At 43.5% G+C, this 19337-nt stretch overlaps 1 protein-coding gene across 1 annotated transcript in view; it reads left to right on the forward strand.

Moving 5' to 3' along the window:
• Positions 1 to 19337, forward strand: part of LOC104211377 (probable LRR receptor-like serine/threonine-protein kinase At1g07650) — a 33006-nt gene that overhangs the window by 10727 nt on the left and 2942 nt on the right. The window contains exon 9 of the mRNA XM_070165745.1: positions 6789 to 6824. Within this exon, the coding sequence (XP_070021846.1) occupies positions 6789 to 6824 (36 nt within the window). The remainder of the gene's footprint in view (positions 1 to 6788; positions 6825 to 19337) is intronic.

Raw genomic sequence — 19337 nt, forward strand, 5'->3', positions numbered from 1 at the left:
GGAGTACCCTCACTCTGGCCCTTCCACAAGCCGCCCAAATCCCCTCTATCATCAAGAAAGAAGCCCTCATGATTCCCAAGCTCCACCACCCCATCAACCTCTCCCAACACCCAATATTCCCATTTTTGTGGGACCTGCATCAGCCCCTTTGCAGCGAACGACCAGTGAGCCATTGTTTCAGGCTCACGATACACAATACTATCCCCCTGAGCCTACATTCCATGCACCCGAACCACAGGCTTACAATCCACATTTGGAAGTACCGGCAGAGGTTGAGAAGCCGGTTAAGGCCCCTGAACAGGATGAAGTGTTGAGAAAGTTCAAAAGCCTGGAGCAATCCTTCAGGAACTTGCACGGGCTGGGCAATCAAGTCAGCGTGGCATACAAAGATCTGTGCCCTTTCCCGGATGTCCAACTCCCGGCTGGGTTCAAGATGCCCAAGTTTGATTTATATGAAGGGCACGGTGATCCCATGGCACATTTGCGGGGATTCTGTAGTAAAATGAGAGGGGCAGGAGGCAAGGATGAGCTCTTGATAGCTTATTTCGGCCAAAGTCTGAGCGGATCTGCACTGGAATGGTATACCAGGCAGGATTTCAGTAGGTGGTACACGTGGGATAACCTGGTGCAGGCTTTTGCAGGTCATTTCCAGTACAATCTCGAGATAGTCCCTGACCGTCTCACATTATTGAGAACTAGGAAGAAACCCGGGGAAAGTTTTCGCGAGTTCGGGTTCCGCTGGAGAGAACAAGCAGCTAGAGTCGATCCTCCCATGAGAGAGGGAGAGATGGTGGACTATTTTTTGCAGACACTAGATCCAACCTACTTTGGTCACTTGGTGACAACGGTTGGAAAATCTTTCAACGAGGTGGTCAAGATAGGGGTCATGATAGAAGAGGGTTTGAGGTCTGACAAGATCTTGAACTATTCGGCACTCAAGGCGACAACCCAGGCCATTCAAAACGGCACGGGAGGTGCGTTGAGAAGAAAGAAAGAAGAGGTTGCCATGATTGAGGCAGGCAGTTGGTCCAGGGCTGGCAGGCCACACTACAACCAACCCAGACCTCACAGGTCAGGATACCCATACAACCCACCACAAAATTTCTATCCACCTCGAGAACCACATTGTTCCGTACACCAAGCCCAGACATACACTCAGCCTCCGGTTCGCCCACAATGGCGCACACCGCCCCCCACAACACATACCCAGCTCCACATAATAACTACCCACCACAAAACACCTATCCTCCACCAAGGGCGTATAGAAACCCTTCAGGGGCAGGCTTCCGGGGAAATCCAGATGCTAGGAATGACAGGTTGCGGAAGCAGAGAACCTTCACGGAGCTGGGAGAAACCTACACCGCTTTGTTCCACAAGCTGCGGCAATTGGGTTTGGTTAGTCCTGTCCAGACTCGAGAACCAAATCCCCCACCTCAGAATTTGGATCGATCAATCAGTTGTGAATACTGCTCAGGGATGCTCGGGCATGACACCGAGAAGTGTTGGAAGTTAAGGCATGCCATACAGGATCTTATTGACACTAATAAGATCGAGGTCCAGACACCGGAGGCTCCTAACATCAACCAAAACCCACTGCCAGCGCACCACGAAACTCACATGATCGAGTTGGTGTATGAGGGAGGAGAGCTGAGAAAACCCTCGCAAACAGTGATGATGATCCAAGCCACCCCAAAAGAAGTCTCAACCAGTGGAGGAACGAGTGTACAGTCGCAGGCAGAAGGCGTCAAGCCAGTAGTGATCTTGGGAAAGAGCCCGTCCACCATAACAAGCAAGTTGGTAATACCAGGGATCCCGCCCACACAGACGGTCTTGTTGAAAGGGGTATGTAGAGAACGGGTGACCATAAAACCTGTGGTCCAGCTGCCGATGATTGACAGCAGGGCTGTGCCTTGGAAATATGAAAAGGCAGTGGTGACGTACCAAGGAAAACAGGTGGAAGAAGTCAGTTGTGAAGCGCAAGGGCTGACTCGATCAGGTCGATGTTTTGCTCCGGTGGAGCTAAGAAAAACCAACCCAGTGGCAACCAAGAAGCCAGTGTCCGAAGAAGAGGCTGAAGAATTCCTGAGGAAGATGAAAGTACATGACTATTCTGTGGTCGAACAGCTGAGAAAAACACCGGCCCAGATCTCACTGTTGTCGTTGCTGATCCATTCTGAGGAGCACCGTCGGGCCCTGTTGAAAATATTGAACGAGGCTCATGTACCCAATAAGATTTCTGTAAACCACTTGGAAACCATTGCCAGCAAGATCTTCGACGTGAACAGGGTAACATTCTCAGATGATGACCTGCCGGTGGAAGGTACAGAGCATAACAAAGCTCTATACCTAGCTGTCAAATGTGAAGACTCGGTGGTAACTCGAGTATTGGTGGATAACGGCTCAAGCGCCAATATTTGTCCATTATCCACCCTGGACCAATTAAAAATCGACCGTGGAAGAATCCGGGAGAATAGCATCTGTGTCCGGGGGTTTGACGGAAACGGAACAGCCACTGTGGGGGATGTTGTACTTGAACTGACCATTGGGCCAGTCTTATTTACCATGGAATTCCAGGTGTTAGATGCCACAGTTTCTTATAACCTGCTGTTAGGACGACCCTGGATTCATGCAGCTAAAGCGGTGCCTTCCACCCTACATCAGACAGTGAAATTCGAGTGGGAAAGACAAGAGGTCGTGTTGCACGGCGAGGATACAACATGCACCATGGGCGGAACCATTGCGCCTTTCATAGAGACCACTGATGACAAAGGTCCTTGGGTCTACCAGATTCTCGATAGAGGGTCGGCCAACAAAATTTCTGAAGGAGAAATCATCCCGCACCCTAGGGTAGCTGCCGCAACAGTCATGATGGTGTCAGAAATGCTGGGTAATGGATTTGTGCCGGGAAAAGGCCTGGGAGTTGAACTTCAAGGGATAGTCCAACCTGTCTCCCTTCCTAAGAATCTGGAAACTTTCGGGTTGGGGTTCAAACCAACCGCAGCAGACAGGAAGCAAGCGCGAAAAATGAAGAAGAGGGTCTGGTTTCTGCCTAAACCAGTGCCACGCCTCTCAAGGTCTTTTGTTAAAGCAAGTGCCAAGGGGTCAGCGATCCCAAAGATTCGAGGACCTTTGATCGGTATAAATGAAGACCTGAATCAGAGTTTTGAGAGGCTATTCACGGATGTCAGTATGGTGGAAGCTGGAGAAGGTTCCAGCAGAGCAGAGATACAATTTGTGGGGCCTGAGGCCAAGACCAACAATTGGACGGTTACTCCTCTTCCTGTCCGAGGGGAGTCTTGGTAGTAGGCTTTGATTAATGTTTTGTTTGTTTGTTTGTTTGATCGGATTATTCAAGGGTGTAATCCAAATTTTACTTTCGTTTTGTAAAAGTGTGAACCCTTTTGTCCCGCAAATTTAATAAAGTTCTTTTCTTTTGTCCCATTTTAATTTCTTGTTTTGTTCTTTTCTTTCTGAACAGTTCTCTTTTTACTGGTTCTAATGACATGGCATGCACAGCGGATCTTCGACCTAGTCTAATAAATCAATCTGAATCTGACTCAATGGTGCAAGAGGTCGTTTGCGATGGTGAATCCGAATGTGATGAAGGTGAAGCCTTCGAAGAGATAAACCAGGAGTTGTGCCAATTTGAAGAGAAACCCAAGCCTAACCTAAATGACACTGAGGCTGTGAATCTAGGAGACGCTGACAACGTCCAAGAGACCAAAATTAGCATCCACATTGAGCCGAATGTCAGAAAAGAATTGATCAAAACCCTCATGGAATTCAAAGATGTTTTTGCATGGTCCTACGATGATATGCCCGGATTAAGCACCAATTTAGTGGTTCACAAATTACCCACTGACCCGGCATACCCTCCGGTCAAGCAAAAACTAAGGAAATTTAAAACAGAAATGAGTGTAAAGATCAAAGAAGAAGTGATTAAGCAGTTGCAATCAAAGGTCATTCGGGTCACTCGATATCCCGAGTGGTTGGCCAATGTGGTGCCAGTCCCAAAGAAGGATGGAAAAATCAGGGTGTGCGTCGACTACCGCAACCTCAACAAAGCAAGTCCCAAGGACAATTTTCCGTTACCCAACATTCATATCCTGATCGATAATTGCGCTGGGCGCGAGATCGGATCCTTTGTGGATTGCTATGCGGGTTATCATCAGATCCTAATGGACGAAGAGGATGCTGAGAAGACAGCGTTTATTACGCCATGGGGAACCTACTGCTATCGGGTAATGCCGTTCGGGTTAAAGAACGCCGGGGCAACGTACATGCGAGCAATGACTGCTGTGTTTCATGACATGATACACAAGGAAATCGAGGTGTACGTCGATGATGTGATCATCAAATCTTGGCGTCAGGAGGACCATGTAGCAGACCTAAGGAGATTTTTCCAAAGACTCCGGAGGTATGATATCAAGCTTAACCCGGCCAAATGCGCATTCGGGGTTCCATCAGGAAAGTTGCTAGGATTCATCGTCAGTCGACGGGGGATTGAGTTAGACCCATCCAAAATTGAATCCATCCGAGATTTGCCACCGCCAAGGAACAAAACAGAGGTAATGAGTTTGCTGGGTAGACTCAATTACATCAGCAGGTTCATCGCTCAACTCACAGCAACTTGTGAGCCCATATTTCGGCTGTTGAAAAAGGATGCTGCGGTAGGTTGGACGGCAGAGTGTCAGGAGGCTTTCGACCAAATCAAAGGGTATCTGTCTAATCCACCCGTATTGGTCCCGCCTAAGCCCGGGAAGCCCCTAATTCTTTACCTGACGGTCTTGGAAAATTCATTTGGTTGTGTGTTGGGGCAACATGACGACACAGGAAGGAAGGAGCAAGCCATCTACTATCTTAGCAAGAAATTCACAGTGCATGAGGTCAAGTACACTCAACTCGAGAAAACATGCTGCGCCCTAACTTGGGTAGCTCAGAAGTTGAAGCACTACCTGTCTTCATATACCACTTATCTCATATCCCGTTTGGACCCATTGAAGTATATCTTTCAGAAACCTATGCCCACGGGAAGGTTGGCAAAATGGCAAATTCTACTCACAGAGTTTGATATCGTCTATGTGACGAGGACAGCCATGAAAGCCCAGGCGCTGGCCGATCATTTGGCAGAGAACCCCGTTGATGAAAAGTACGAGCCTTTAAGAACATACTTTCCCGACGAGGAGGTAATGCACACAAATGAGATGGAATTAACTGAGGAACCAGGTTGGAAGCTTTTCTTCGATGGAGCTGCAAACGCAAAAGGGGTTGGAATAGGAGCAGTACTCATTTCTGAAACAGGACGGCATTATCCTGTTACGGCTCAACTACGCTTCTATTGCACCAACAATATGGCCGAGTATGAGGCTTGCATTCTGGGTCTGCGCCTGGCTGCTGACATGGATGTCCAAGACGTCTTGGTCTTGGGAGACTCGGACCTCTTGATACATCAAATTCAGGGAGAATGGGAAACACGAGATCTAAAACTCGTACCATACCGACAATGCTTGCATGATCTGAGCAAGCAATTTCGATCGGTGAAGTTCAAACACATCCCTAGAGTTCACAACGAGGTTGCAGATGCTTTGGCCACCTTAGCATTAATGCTGCACCACCCTGACAAAATGTATGTTGATCCTCTACACATCCAGGTCCGTGATCAGCACGCCTACTGCAATGCCATAGAAGAAGAAGCAGATGGCGAACCCTGGTTTCATGATATCAAGGAATACCTCAGAATGGGGATATATCCAGAACATGCCTCTGGAGACCAAAAAAGAGCCCTTCGGCGTTTGTCGAATGGTTTCTTCCTCAGTGGAGGAGTATTGTACAAAAGAACCCCGGATTTGGGATTGTTGAGATGCATAGATGCCAGTCAAGCAACGACGGTTATGGCAGAGGTACATGCTGGAGTTTGTGGGCCACACATGAGCGGATATGTATTGGCAAGAAAGATCCTTCGAACAGGGTGTTATTGGCTCACCATGGAACACGACTGTATCACTTTTGTGAGGAAATGCCATCAGTGCTAGATACATGGAGATTTGATTCATTCTCCGCCAACAGAGTTACATACGATGTCAGCACCCTGGCCGTTTGTGGCATGGGGCATGGATGTCATTGGGCCCATCGAGCCAGCAGCGTCCAACGGTCACAGGTTCATTCTAGTGACCATTGATTACTTCACCAAATGGGTTGAGGCTAAAACCTTCAAATCAGTAACCAAGAAGGCAGTGGTGGACTTTGTTCACTCCCATATCATCTGCAGATTTGGGATCCCAAAAGTGATCATCACGGATAATGGTGCGAATCTTAATAGCAGCCTGATGAAAGAGGTATGCCAACAATTCAAGATTACACACCGCAATTCCACCCCATATCGTCCCAAGGCGAATGGAGCAGTCGAAGCAGCCAATAAGAATATCAAGAAGATACTGCGAAAAATGGTGGAAGGGTCCAGACAATGGCACGAGAAATTACCCTTTGCCTTGTTGGGGTACCGCACTACCGTTCGGACTTCCATAGGCACAACTCCTTATTTGTTGGTGTATGGAACTGAGGCCGTGATACCAGCGGAGGTCGAAATTCCGTCCCTCCGAATTGTCGCTGAAGCCGGGATTGATGATGATGAATGGGTCAAAGCTCGATTGGAACAGTTGAGCCTGATAGATGAGAAAAGATTGGCAGCAGTGTGCCATGGTCAGCTGTACCAGAAGAGAATGGCAAGAGCGTATAATAAGAAGGTGCGCCCCAGGAAGTTTGAAGTAGGGCAGCTGGTATTGAAGAAGATCCTCCCACATCAGGTCGAGGCAAAAGGCAAATTCGCCCCAAATTGGCAAGGGCCTTATATCGTGACCAGAGTATTGTCCAACGGTGCTTTGTGTTTGACAGATGTCGAAGGTAGATGTGTCGACATGGCTATCAATTCAGATGCAGTCAAGAGATATTATGCGTAACTTCTTTAATTATGGCAATTTTTGGTCTATTTGTTCGTATTTGGCATTTGTTGGATAATGAGATGACGGAGGCAATTCTTTCTTCTATCCAAACACTATTTAACCCTTGCTTCCCCCTTTGAGCCTTAAGTTATTCTTTCATACCCCTCTTTTGGAATCACTAATGATATTAAAAAAAAGAAAAAAAAAGAAAAAATAATTGAAAAGAAGGAAAAAAAAAAAAAAGATAAAATCACAAGAAATACAAAACTGTGGGAATTACGTTTGACCTGATTCCTCAAAGAGGATACGTAGGCGCCTCACGGCTCGGTCATAGTATGCATCATAGTGAATATAGGATGCATAATGTACATAGTGTGCATAATACGCACAGCGTGCGTAACGCACATAGCGCAACATAAGTGTAAAAAATAAATTCCCCAAGCAAGAAAACTGGGGCAGAGGTTATGTTTTTAAGTTCCAACAAAGGTTTGATTCCAAAAGTTGTAGCACATCACCCATCAAATTATTTTCAATTTTATAGCCTTTCTTTAACCCCACACCAGAACCAACGTCAGCGTCCAAAAGACCTCCCGATCAATGTTCAAGAGATGTCGAGTCAGGCAAATAAGACCGAGAATAATACACCGATCCCTAGCAAAGAAGAGGATCGTCAGACTGGGAATGAATTGATAGTCAAAGGAGTCTCCAGAAGAGAGGGTCGTATCTACAACGCCCCGATTCCTCGAAAGAAATAAAATGAGAGAGTCTTATCGGTGAAAACCTTCACAGGCACCGAGAGGCGATGTAAGACGAGGGATATGAAATGAGAGAGTCTTATTGGTGAAAACCTTCACAGGCACCATAAGGCGCCGGGAGATGAGAGAAAAGAGAGAGTCTCATTAGTGAAAACCCCTCGAAGGGCACTATGAGGCGACGAGACAGATCAGCAAAGCTACCACATTCGAAACGAAATGAACACTCCTTTATCATCCCCAGCAAGTCAAACCATCGGGCAAATCAATTGATACAAATAGACTGGGTCGGGAATCTATGGTGCACGCCATGATCACAGGGACCAGTTGTGTCCTCCAGATAAGTTCTTTTGATTGTCTCCTCCCACAAAAAATATTGGTTCAGAAAGATTTTCTCCTTTCCATATCTTTTATTTCTTTTCCTAAAATGTGTCTTGAAAGGATTTTTCAAAGCTTACTACCAGGAACCGAAGGGGAATTTATCCAATGCAGGATAATACAAACAGTCTTAAAGGCCGGTCCCAGGCAATGCAGGGATTGTGCCCGGAAATTTTGGAAGAAGTAAGCTCCAAAAGGGAGTGGTTTCGGGAGTTAGAAGCAGACTCCCACATCATGTGTTTAAAGAGAAAGCAGAAAAGGGGATAAATTGAAAACCAATCCCCAGCAGGCTAGAGACCCCCAACAGGCAACTTTGCCCGCCAACCAATTATGGGGACAAAGAGCAAGAAAAGGGGAAGAGAGAAAAATTGCTCGCCAGAAAGGCACCCTCTACCACCACGATTAAAACTGATTAAATCCTTTTGTCTGCTGCAGGAAAACAAAGGATTGATGATGACAGCGAGATGCAACGCCAGGGAAGTCACCAAAACCGGGGCAGAAAATTTTCTGCCGATTGTCGAAAATTTTCTCGGAAGAACGGGGAAGCAATTTTAATACATTTAAGTTCTAGGTCGCCCACCAGTATAATGCGGGAATACATTTAAGTTCTAGGTCGCCCACCAGTATAATGCGGGAATACTTTTAAGTTCTAGGTCGCCCACCAGTATAATGCGGGAATACTTTTAAGTTCTAGGTCGCCCACCAGTATAATGCGGGAATACTTTTAAGTTCTAGGTCGCCCACCAGTATAATGCGGGAATACATTTAAGTTCTAGGTCGCCCACCAGTATAATGCGGGAATACATTTAAGTTCTAGGTCGCCCACCAGTATAATGCGGGAATACATTTAAGTTCTAGGTCGCCCACCAGTATAATGCGGGAATACTTTTAAGTTCTAGGTCGCCCACCAGTATAATGCGGGAATACTTTTCAGTTCTAGGTCGCCCACCAGTATAATGCGGGAATACTTTTAAGTTCTAGGTCGCCCACCAGTATAATGCGGGAATACATTTAAGTTCTAGGTCGCCCACCGGTATAATGCGGGAATACATTTAAGTTCTAGGTCGCCCACCAGTATAATGCGGGAATACATTTAAGTTCTAGGTCGCCCACCAGTATAATGCGGGAATACTTTTAAGTTCTAGGTCGCCCACCAGTATAATGCGGGAATACTTTTAAGTTCTAGGTCGCCCACCAGTATAATGCGGGAATACATTTAAGTTCTAGGTCGCCCACCAGTATAATGCGGGAATACATTTAAGTTCTAGGTCGCCCACCAGTATAATGCGGGAATACTTTTAAGTTCTAGGTCGCCCACCAGTAATACTTTTAAGTTCTAGGTCGCCCACCAGTATAATGCGGGAATACATTTAAGTTCTAGGTCGCCCACCAGTATAATGCGAGAATACTTTTAAGTTCTAGGTCGCCCACCAGTATAATGCGGGAATACATTTAAGTTCTAGGTCGCCCACCAGTATAATGCGGGAATACATTTAAGTTCTAGGTCGCCCACCAGTATAATGCGGGAATACTTTTAAGTTCTAGGTCGCCCACCAGTATAATGCGGGAATACATTTAAGTTCTAGGTCGCCCACCAGTATAATGCGGGAATACTTTTAAGTTCTAGGTCGCCCACCAGTATAATGCGGGAATACATTTAAGTTCTAGGTCGCCCACCAGTATAATGCGGGAATACATTTAAGTTATAGGTCGCCCACCAGTGTAATGCGGGAATACTTTTAAGTTCTAGGTCGCCCACCAGTATAATGCGGGAATACTTTTCAGTTCTAGGTCACCCACCAGTATAATGCGGGAATACTTTTCAGTTCTAGGTCGCCCACCAGTATAATACGGGAATACATTTAAGTTCTAGGTCGCCCACCAGTATAATGCGGGAATACATTTAAGTTCTAGGTGATCTGTCTTATTGACCGGCTTTGGTCGAGCAACCGCTACATTTCTTGAACGGCTACTGCCTAAATGGCAGAAGCCAAAACTCTGAAACATATATCAACAATTTTATTCTTTGAAACATTTCTCACGCCCACCAGTATAATGCGGGAATACTTCTAGCTCTAGATTTTGGAATCAGTCACCCCACCTGAAGACGGAAGGGTACAACAGAGATCCCCAAATGGGAAACGATAAAATCCCCAGAAGCAGACAACTGCAGAGGCAAGCGCGCAATTCAAAAGGAAAAAGGAACGCGTCTCAAAAGAAGCAGTTTGAGAGCGTTGTAGCATGCCCAGTATGACGATGCTGATGAAGAAACATACCACTGAAGAAACCATTGGAAAATTTAAAGAAGAAAGTCGTGTCCCCAGCGGATCAAGCAAAGTGATGAAACTGGCATTCAAACGTCAGCAAAGGACCAGCATCATCTCCCAAAGTCACAAGATAAAGGCATCGGAGGAAAGTGGTAGCCGACAAGAAAGCAAGGCAACAAGAACAAGTTGAAGATGGATGAGATTTCAGGATCCTCAGTTTAGCTTAGCTTCTTGTTTTCCTTTGAGCAATGTAATAGGGAGATCGGTTGAGCAGTAGCATCCTACATCAGCATACAACAGCGCACAACAACAACAACAAGCACTACAGTCACACGGTAGTCCCAGCTACCAAATTTCCCGAACTACATTGACCTGATTCCTGTTCAGCCCAGGATATGTAGGAAACCTCTGAAGCAAAGGTTCGGTCAAATCTTTTTCAAAAAATGCTTCACACGGAGTATTCGGACGGGCAAAAATCGCTCGCTTTATCTTTGCGCGAAAACCCTTCGTGTCTTCGTGCAAAGAGGGGCAGCTGTAAGCACGTGATTTTTGCTTCACGGACAATCGCTCCAAAAGAAAATAAAAATAGTGGCAAATGGCTTCGCTGTACAATTTTTCGATCTTTCCGTGACATGTGTTGTTAGTCGTTTGTGAGTCTGTCCATTTTGCATCCAGTCATTATCAAACAAAAATACAAAAAAATATATGTGTCGTTAAAAGAAAATTCAAAAATATAAATATATGTGCGTCGTTCGTTCTAGGTTGTGATGTAACTTACTTAAATATTTTCGTGATAATTGTGTGGGAATGTTACATTATTGTTGATGTTAATTTCATTATTTTTGTTTAAAAGAAGAAAAAAAAGAAAAAAAAAGAGCAAAAGAGTGAGGGATTAAAATCGATTTGGGCCCAGAAATTGAAACAAAAAGGGGCCCAAAACCGGCACTCAGACCCAGTCCAAATCCAGCCTGCCCAAGCACGGACTCAAACGACGTCGTATCGGCGTCCCCATTTGAAGCCGTTGATCTGATTCAAAGGAACGGTCCAGATCAGGCTGTTCAACTCACCTCAACGACGCCGTTTCAAGCAAATTGATCTGAGCCGTCTAAGCCTTTTGATCCAACGGTCCACACACGCACCCGTGACCCAACCCTTCACTTAAACCAAACGACCCCGTCTCATTTCTCACCCTCAGATCCAAGCCGTTGAGATCATCTGATCTAACGGCTCAGATCCAATCCCATAGACCATATATAAACCTTCCCTTACACCCCACGCCCCCTATACCAGCACCCCATACCTTCGTCCCCAAGATCAAACCTGAAACCCCGAACCCTAGCAAGCCGCCCTAGTCTCCCTCGCCATTAAAGCCGGCGGCATGAACGCCGGTGACCACCCCCTGAAAACCCTAAGACCCCCTCACTCCCCTGAACACGAATCCACTAACCACGAACCTCGAATCATCTCCTATCGTCTCGAATCTGGATTTGAAGATTCGAGACAAAACTCGATCTATACCAAACCTCACCATCTTCATACCAGACACTCCGCTGACCTTCCTCGTGACCAAACCAAGCTTGGTTTGGTCCGAATCTACCCACAAATCCTAAAAATCTAGATCTGAAAATCCAGACCTTAGAACACATGCACCTGGGGAATCCGGCCAGTCTTGAAAGGGGTTTGAGGTTCAATGGATCTTAACCAAGGTGTTCTCGTGTGAGAACACCCTGGTTAAAATTTGTTCGGCCTCAAATGGGCAGAGTTGAGTCAGATTTGGGTCTGTTTGATTTAAACATTTTCGGTAAGTTTTCCTTTCCTTTGTTTAGTTCTAATTGAGTTGTCAGCATGATTTGTTGTTGTGGTTATTTGTTTTGGTCTGTTACTTTGTCTGTTTTCTTCCATCTCTAGCAAAGACCTTTTATTTGGTCGATTGATTTTCTATGTGTGTATTCTGAATGTACTCTGTGATAAACATGATCGTCGATTAGTTTAATCGTCAGATAAGTTAACTCATATAGGCCCCAGTAATTGAACAAAAATTGTCTGATGCCCTTTGGGTCCCTAAACGTATTGTTTGTATGAGCGACTGATTATTACTAGTTATAATTAGTATAGTCGACTCGATAAATGTTGTCGATTAGTTTTCTATAACTAATGAATCGAATGAGCTAATAATGTCGCATGACTAATTGAACTTTGCCACTGACCGAATGCCCCAGCATTGTCTGAAATGGTTTGTTTGCATTGTAAAAATGACTGAAAAGGGTTCAGTCCAGGCAGTCTTGAATTTGAACTTTCATCAGTTCAAAAATGCCCTGATGCTGCAAGGGGCAGGGCAATAATAATCAAGGTTAAGCAGGGATAGTCTGGGGTTTGAAAAGAACAAAAATGATTAGTTTAAATGAGCTGACAAGTAGGGTACTAAATTAAGATTAAACTAATACCAATGGGGAACAAAACATGAGGGCATGGGTTTAAAAGGAATACTAAAATAAGCCCATAATCCTGATTAAAGAATAAACCAGGCATGGGGAGCAAATGGCTGGCATCAAGAGATGCTCAAGCATGGGTTTAACAGGGTATGGGCAGGCTGCAAGTTGCAGCACGAGGGCAGCTCAGCTGCACTTGGACATTTGGCTTATAAATAGGCCATTCGAGAATTAAAAGGGGCTGGACTTTTAGTCTTCAAAAAAGGAAAAAACAAAAGGCTGGAATTTTTAGTCTTAAAGCTGAAACTTTTAGTCTGAAGAAAGGTTTACTGAGTTTAAAGAAAGCTGAAAAACATAAGTTAGTTTCCAAATAGATTATAACCAAACACCATCTGAAAGTTGAATAAGAATTCATATTGGTCAAGCTGCCTTGGCCAAGTTCTGTCATCTGCATTGACTGAGCTGTTTGTTGGTTGCTGAACTGTTGGTATTTGCTGCATTGAACACTCTTTTACTTCTGGGGTTTCATTACTCTTCGTCTGGAATTACTGGTTTGGCACTCGACCATTTGCTGGTTTCTTTTGTTCTGGGAATTATTGTTGGTTGTTCGTGGATTGTGGAAAACATTTGGTTGTTGGTTTGTTGCTGTGTACCTGTTGTTGCTGTGTTTACTGCATACTGCCCAGCTGATCATTCCTTTATTCCTTTCCTTTCCTTACCAGGTACACAATTGATACCACCAATGTAACTGAGAGTTTGAGCATGAGTGCAAAAGAGAGGACCTGCAGATTGTTTTTATATATACATGAACTGTTACATTAAATGTCATGAAATAGTTACATTTTCGTTTGGATAATAGAAGTAGCCTACATGCTCAGTATATTAATGTAGATTAATGAATGATAGTCATGTATGTATGCTGTTAGGTGAAAAACATTCCCAGTGTAATAAGTTGTATTTTAGACTTAGTCTGATGGTGTAGTATATTCTCTAATGTAGGCTAAATAGGAAAACTATCCACATGAGTTAAAGTTCTTTCCCCTTTTGCCAGATTGTCACATATAAATTGATAAAGAACAAAGAATCAGTTCTAGGCCTCAACCTCAGGAAGGCCGAGCCCAAATCGAAATAAATCAGCTAGGCCTGTATCGGAAAAACAGGGGCCCAAGTCTGGCCATCTCGCATGAGCTAGGTTTGGGCCCATAATTTTCGACTAGTTGTCCATAAGTGCAGTCACGTTTTATTATTCTGTAAAAGCACTTTAAATCCTATTATAAATAAGCTCGCAAGCATGTAATCGACTAAAGCTATTTACTGCTTTCAATTGATAGAGACAAACACGACAAGAAACGTAGTTGCTATAGGATATCCTTTAAAAATAACAACGAGATGAGCCTCGATAAAATAAACAAAACGCAGATGCGGGGCCCTTGTTAAATGTATATTATTGAAACATTTAGTTTCCAGGACGGGTTGTTTAGCAAATCTCACAACCCTCCTAAAATAACAATACGTTAGACTCTTTAGGACGCGCCTTAATAAATCTTACCTTCGTAAACTCGGGTGCACATTGATGTGACCCAAATCCAAATCTCAACGGAGTCAAAATGTATCGACGACCACGGGTACATTGATTGTAATGCGGTTCGAGATACATTTTTACAACGTTGCAATTCTTGATAAAAACAGTAAATGATAAAAGCGATCAAAAGTTTAAAATTTTGCACATAAGTTCACACTTGTATAAAATCAGATAATCAAGCCGAATATAACAATTGAGCGACCGTGCTAGAACCACGGAACTCGGGAATGCCTAACACCTTCTCCCGGGTTAACAGAATTCCTTATCCGGATTTCTGGTACGCAGACTGTAATATAGAGTCATTCTTTTCCTCGATTCGGGATTAAAATTGGTGACTTGGGACACCCTAAATCTCCCAAGTGGCGACTCTGAAATAATTAAACCAATCCCGTTTCGATTGTCCTTTAATTGGAAAAAACTCCCCTGCGCCCTCTCCGGGTACGTAAAAAGGAGGTGTGACAGCTCTGGCGACTCTGCTGGGGACCGGTGACCCAGAACCACTGGTTCAGGGTTAAGAATTCGAGCTTAGAATAATTGTTGTTATTTGGCTTTATTTATTATCTGATTTTTACATGATATATGCTTAATGTGCTAAATGATGCTTTTACCGCTTTAATATTATCTGAATTGTGTATATAAAACTGCTACGAAACCCTTCTTTCTGAGTCTTCTGAATTTATGGTGTACACGTGCGCGTGACCCACCTTTCTGTTAAAGTCATACCAAATAAGACGGAGTTGGGACAAGTAACTAGGCCGGGCAGACTTTCGTGCTCCCGGTACGTTGCCCCCGCTTCGGCTCAAACTGTCCGTTTGGGTAAGCCAGGTTTAGAACAATCAACCTCAGGGTTACACTTAGAATAACTCAGCCATGTACCGGATCCCTAGTAGGAACGTTTATTTGCATCACGTGCATTTGACTTAGGGGACTCAACACAGGGGTTGGGTCCGTCTAAGACAGGTGAACCCGAAATAAAAAGACCATCCTGATGCATCCTACTTGCTATACGTGCATTCATTTGCCTCGAACATGCTCGCTGACCGGCTTAAATGAAATCATGGTAGGAGCTGAGGAGTAAAATGGGTCATAATAAAATATATATATATATATATATATATATATATATATATATATATATATGTAATAAAAATAAAGTATAGTTTTCAAATCTTGAAATAAAGGTATTTAATCTTGAAAGGTATTTAGTCTTGAAAATAGTTGGAAAATTCAAAAAAAATAGTTTTAAATCTTGAAATAGTTTTAACTGAAAGCGATTGGAGTACGTTTTCAAAATGAGTCTTGACTTTATTAAATTAAATTTCAGATACAAAATGAGCACCACACAAAACCCCTCCTCCGCAAATACAGAAGAGTTTCTATTCCAGCTTCAAATGTGGTGGGGTGAATTAGGCAAAGATGGTCAAAAGTGGGTCATCAAGATACATTTTTACAACGTTGCAATTCTTGATAAAAACAGTAAATGATAAAAGCGATCAAAAGTTTAAAATTTTGCACATAAGTTCACACTTGTATAAAATCAGATAATCAAGCCGAATATAACAATTGAGCGACCGTGCTAGAACCACGGAACTCGGGAATGCCTAACACCTTCTCCCGGGTTAACAGAATTCCTTATCCGGATTTCTGGTACGCAGACTGTAATATAGAGTCATTCTTTTCCTCGATTCGGGATTAAAATTGGTGACTTGGGACACCCTAAATCTCCCAAGTGGCGACTCTGAAATAAATAAACCAATAAAGATGAATGTGCCTTTTGTCGAGAAAAAGGGCACTGGAAGAAAGACTGTCCGAAGTTGAAGAATAAGGCCAAACATAACAATGGAAAGGCTATTATGGATTCAAATGTAGCTGATTGTGATGATTCAGACTTCTCATTAGTTACAACAGAGTCATCAACATCATCAGACATATGGTTGATGGACTCGGCTTGTAGCTATCATATGTGTCCCAACAGGGACTGGTTCGTGGAATTTCAAGAAGGAGAATATGGAGTCGTCCACACAGCGGATAACAGCCCTCTTACCTCATATGGCATTGGTTCAATACGATTAAGGAACCATGATGGAATGATCAGAACATTGACAGATGTTCGATATGTACCGGATTTGAAGAAGAATCTCATCTCTGTGGGAGCCCTGGAATCAAAAGGGTTCAAAATCATTGCAGAAAATGGAGTGATGAGAGTATGCTCCGGTGCACTAGTGGTAATGAAGGCTAATCGGAAGAATAATAATATGTACCGCTATCGTGGCAGTACAGTTATTGGGACAGCGACAGTGACATCCAGTGACGACAAAGAGGCAGAAGCAACCAAGCTATGACACATGCGCTTGGGACATGCTGGAGGAAAATCCTTGAAAACTCTATCAGATCAAGGATTGTTAAAAGGAGTAAAGGCTTGCAACTTGGAGTTTTGTGAGCATTGTGTCAAAGGGAAACAGACAAGGGTTAAATTTGGTACAGCGATCCATAATACTAAAGGCATTTTGGATTATGTACACTCTGATGTTTGGGGTCCTTCCAAAACACCTTCATTGGGTGGGAAGCACTATTTTGTAACCTTTGTTGATGATTTTTCCCGAAGAGTATGGGTGTATACAATGAAGAGCAAAGATGAAGTGTTGGGAATTTTTCTCAAATGGAAGACGATGGTGGAGAATCAAACAGGCAAGAGGATCAAGTGTATTCGCACAGACAATGGAGGTGAATACAAAAATGATCATTTCAATAAGGTCTGTGAAAATGATGGCATCGTCCGACACTTCACTGTTAGACATACACCACAACAGAATGGAGTGGCAGAACGTATGAACCGGACCTTGCTGGAGAAGGTACGGTGTATGTTGTCCAATGCTGGCTTGGGCAAAGAATTTTGGGCTGAGGCAGTTACATATGCATGCCACCTCATTAATCGCTTACCATCTGCTGCTATTGATGGCAAGACACCATTTGAAAAATGGTATGGAAAACCTGCTATAGATTATAACTCTTTGCACGTGTTTGGCTCAACTGCATATTATCATGTGACGGAGTCAAAATTGGATCCAAGGGCAAAGAAGGCTATTTTTATGGGAATTACTTCTGGAGTCAAAGGATATCGCTTATGGTGTCCTATGACAAAGAAAGTAATATTCAGCAGGGATGTTACCTTTGATGAATCTGCTATGGTAAATAAGGTAACAGAAGATACCAAACAAAATGAAGGTGCTTCTAAGCAGGTGGAGTTTGAGGGAAAATTTATTTTTCCTACACAAGAAGCAGAGGAGGAAACAAATGAAGATTACCCTCTGGAAGGAGAGCCAGTAGAGGAGATTCCAACTCAGGAACCTCAACAACAACTTGAATCAATAGCAACCAGCAGGCCAAAAAGAACAATAACGAAACCTGTTCGTCTCATAGAGACAGTTGCTTGTGCAACCTCAATTGTAGCTGATGATGTTCCTACCACTTATAAAGATGCTGTCCAAAGTTCAGAAGAAGATAAGTGGAGGATTGCCATGAATGATGAAATACAGTCCCTTCATCAGAATCATACATGGAGATTGGCCAATCTCCCGAAGGGAAAGAAAGCAATTGGGTGCAAATGGGTATTTGCAAAGAAAGAAGGATTTCCTAACCAAGTAGATGTTCGCTACAAAGCAAGATTGGTGGCCAAAGGATATGCTCAAAAGGAGGGAATTGATTACAATGAAGTGTTTTCTCCAGTTGTAAAACATTCCTCCATTAGAATTATGTTGGCTTTGGTAGCACAATTGGATTTGGAACTAGTTCAGATGGATGTAAAAACTGCGTTTTTACATGGAAACTTGGAGGAGGAAATCTACATGACTCAGCCAGAAGGATTCAAAGTTGCTGGAAAAGAAAATATGGTGTGCAAACTTGAAAAATCGTTGTACGGATTGAAACAATCTTCTAGACAATGGTACAAGCGATTTGACGAGTTTATGTTGCGGCAAGGGTACAAGAGAAGCAAATACGATCATTGTGTGTATTTGCACAAGCTTAAAGATGGTTCCTTTGTATATCTTCTCCTATATGTTGATGATATGTTGATAGCTTCCAAGAATTCGGAAGAAATTGATAAGTTGAAGATTCAACTGAAGAAGGAGTTCGAGATGAAGGATTTGGGTGAGGCAAAGAAAATTCTTGGCATGGAGATAATTAGAGATAGACGTTCAAAGAAACTCTTGTTTATCTCAAAAGGAATATTTGAAGAGAGTACTTCAACGTTTTGGCATAGATGACAAGACTAAGCCAGTTAGTACTCCACTTGCTTCCCATTTTAAGCTAAGTACTATTATGTCGCCAATGGATGAAGCTGAACGAGAGTATATGTCAAAGGTACCATACGCAAATGTTGTTGGTAGCTTGATGTATGCAATGGTTTGCACAAGGCCTGACATTTCACAAGCTGTTGGAGTTATTAGCAGATATATGCACAATCCAGGGAAGGAGCATTGGCAAGCTGTGAAGTGGATTCTACGGTATATTCATAATACTGTAGATGTCGGGTTAGTTTTTGAGCAGGAAGACAATCAGTCTGTAGTTGGATATTGTGACTCAGATTTTGCGGGTGATCTGGACAAACGAAGATCAACTACTGGTTATGTGTTTACTTTTGCAAAGGCACCAGTTAGTTGGAAGTCTACTTTGCAGTCAACAGTTGCTTTGTCTACAACAGAGGCAGAGTACATGGCTATTACAGAGGCTGTGAAAGAGGCAATTTGGCTTCAAGGATTGCTAAAGGAGCTTGGTGTTGAACAAAAAGGTATCACAATTTTTTGTGATAGTCAAAGTGCTATTCAATTAGCGAAGAACCAAGTTTATCATGCAAGGACGAAGCACATTGATGTTCGGTATCATTTCGTACGAGAAATCATAGAAGAAGGTGGAGTCACAGTGAAGAAAATTCATACTACGGAGAATCCTGCTGATATGCTGACAAAGGTGGTGATCTGCGGTCAAGTTTC

This window comes from Nicotiana sylvestris, chromosome 2 (assembly GCF_000393655.2).
Source record: "Nicotiana sylvestris chromosome 2, ASM39365v2, whole genome shotgun sequence".
NCBI classification, from domain to species: Eukaryota; Viridiplantae; Streptophyta; class Magnoliopsida; order Solanales; family Solanaceae; genus Nicotiana; species Nicotiana sylvestris.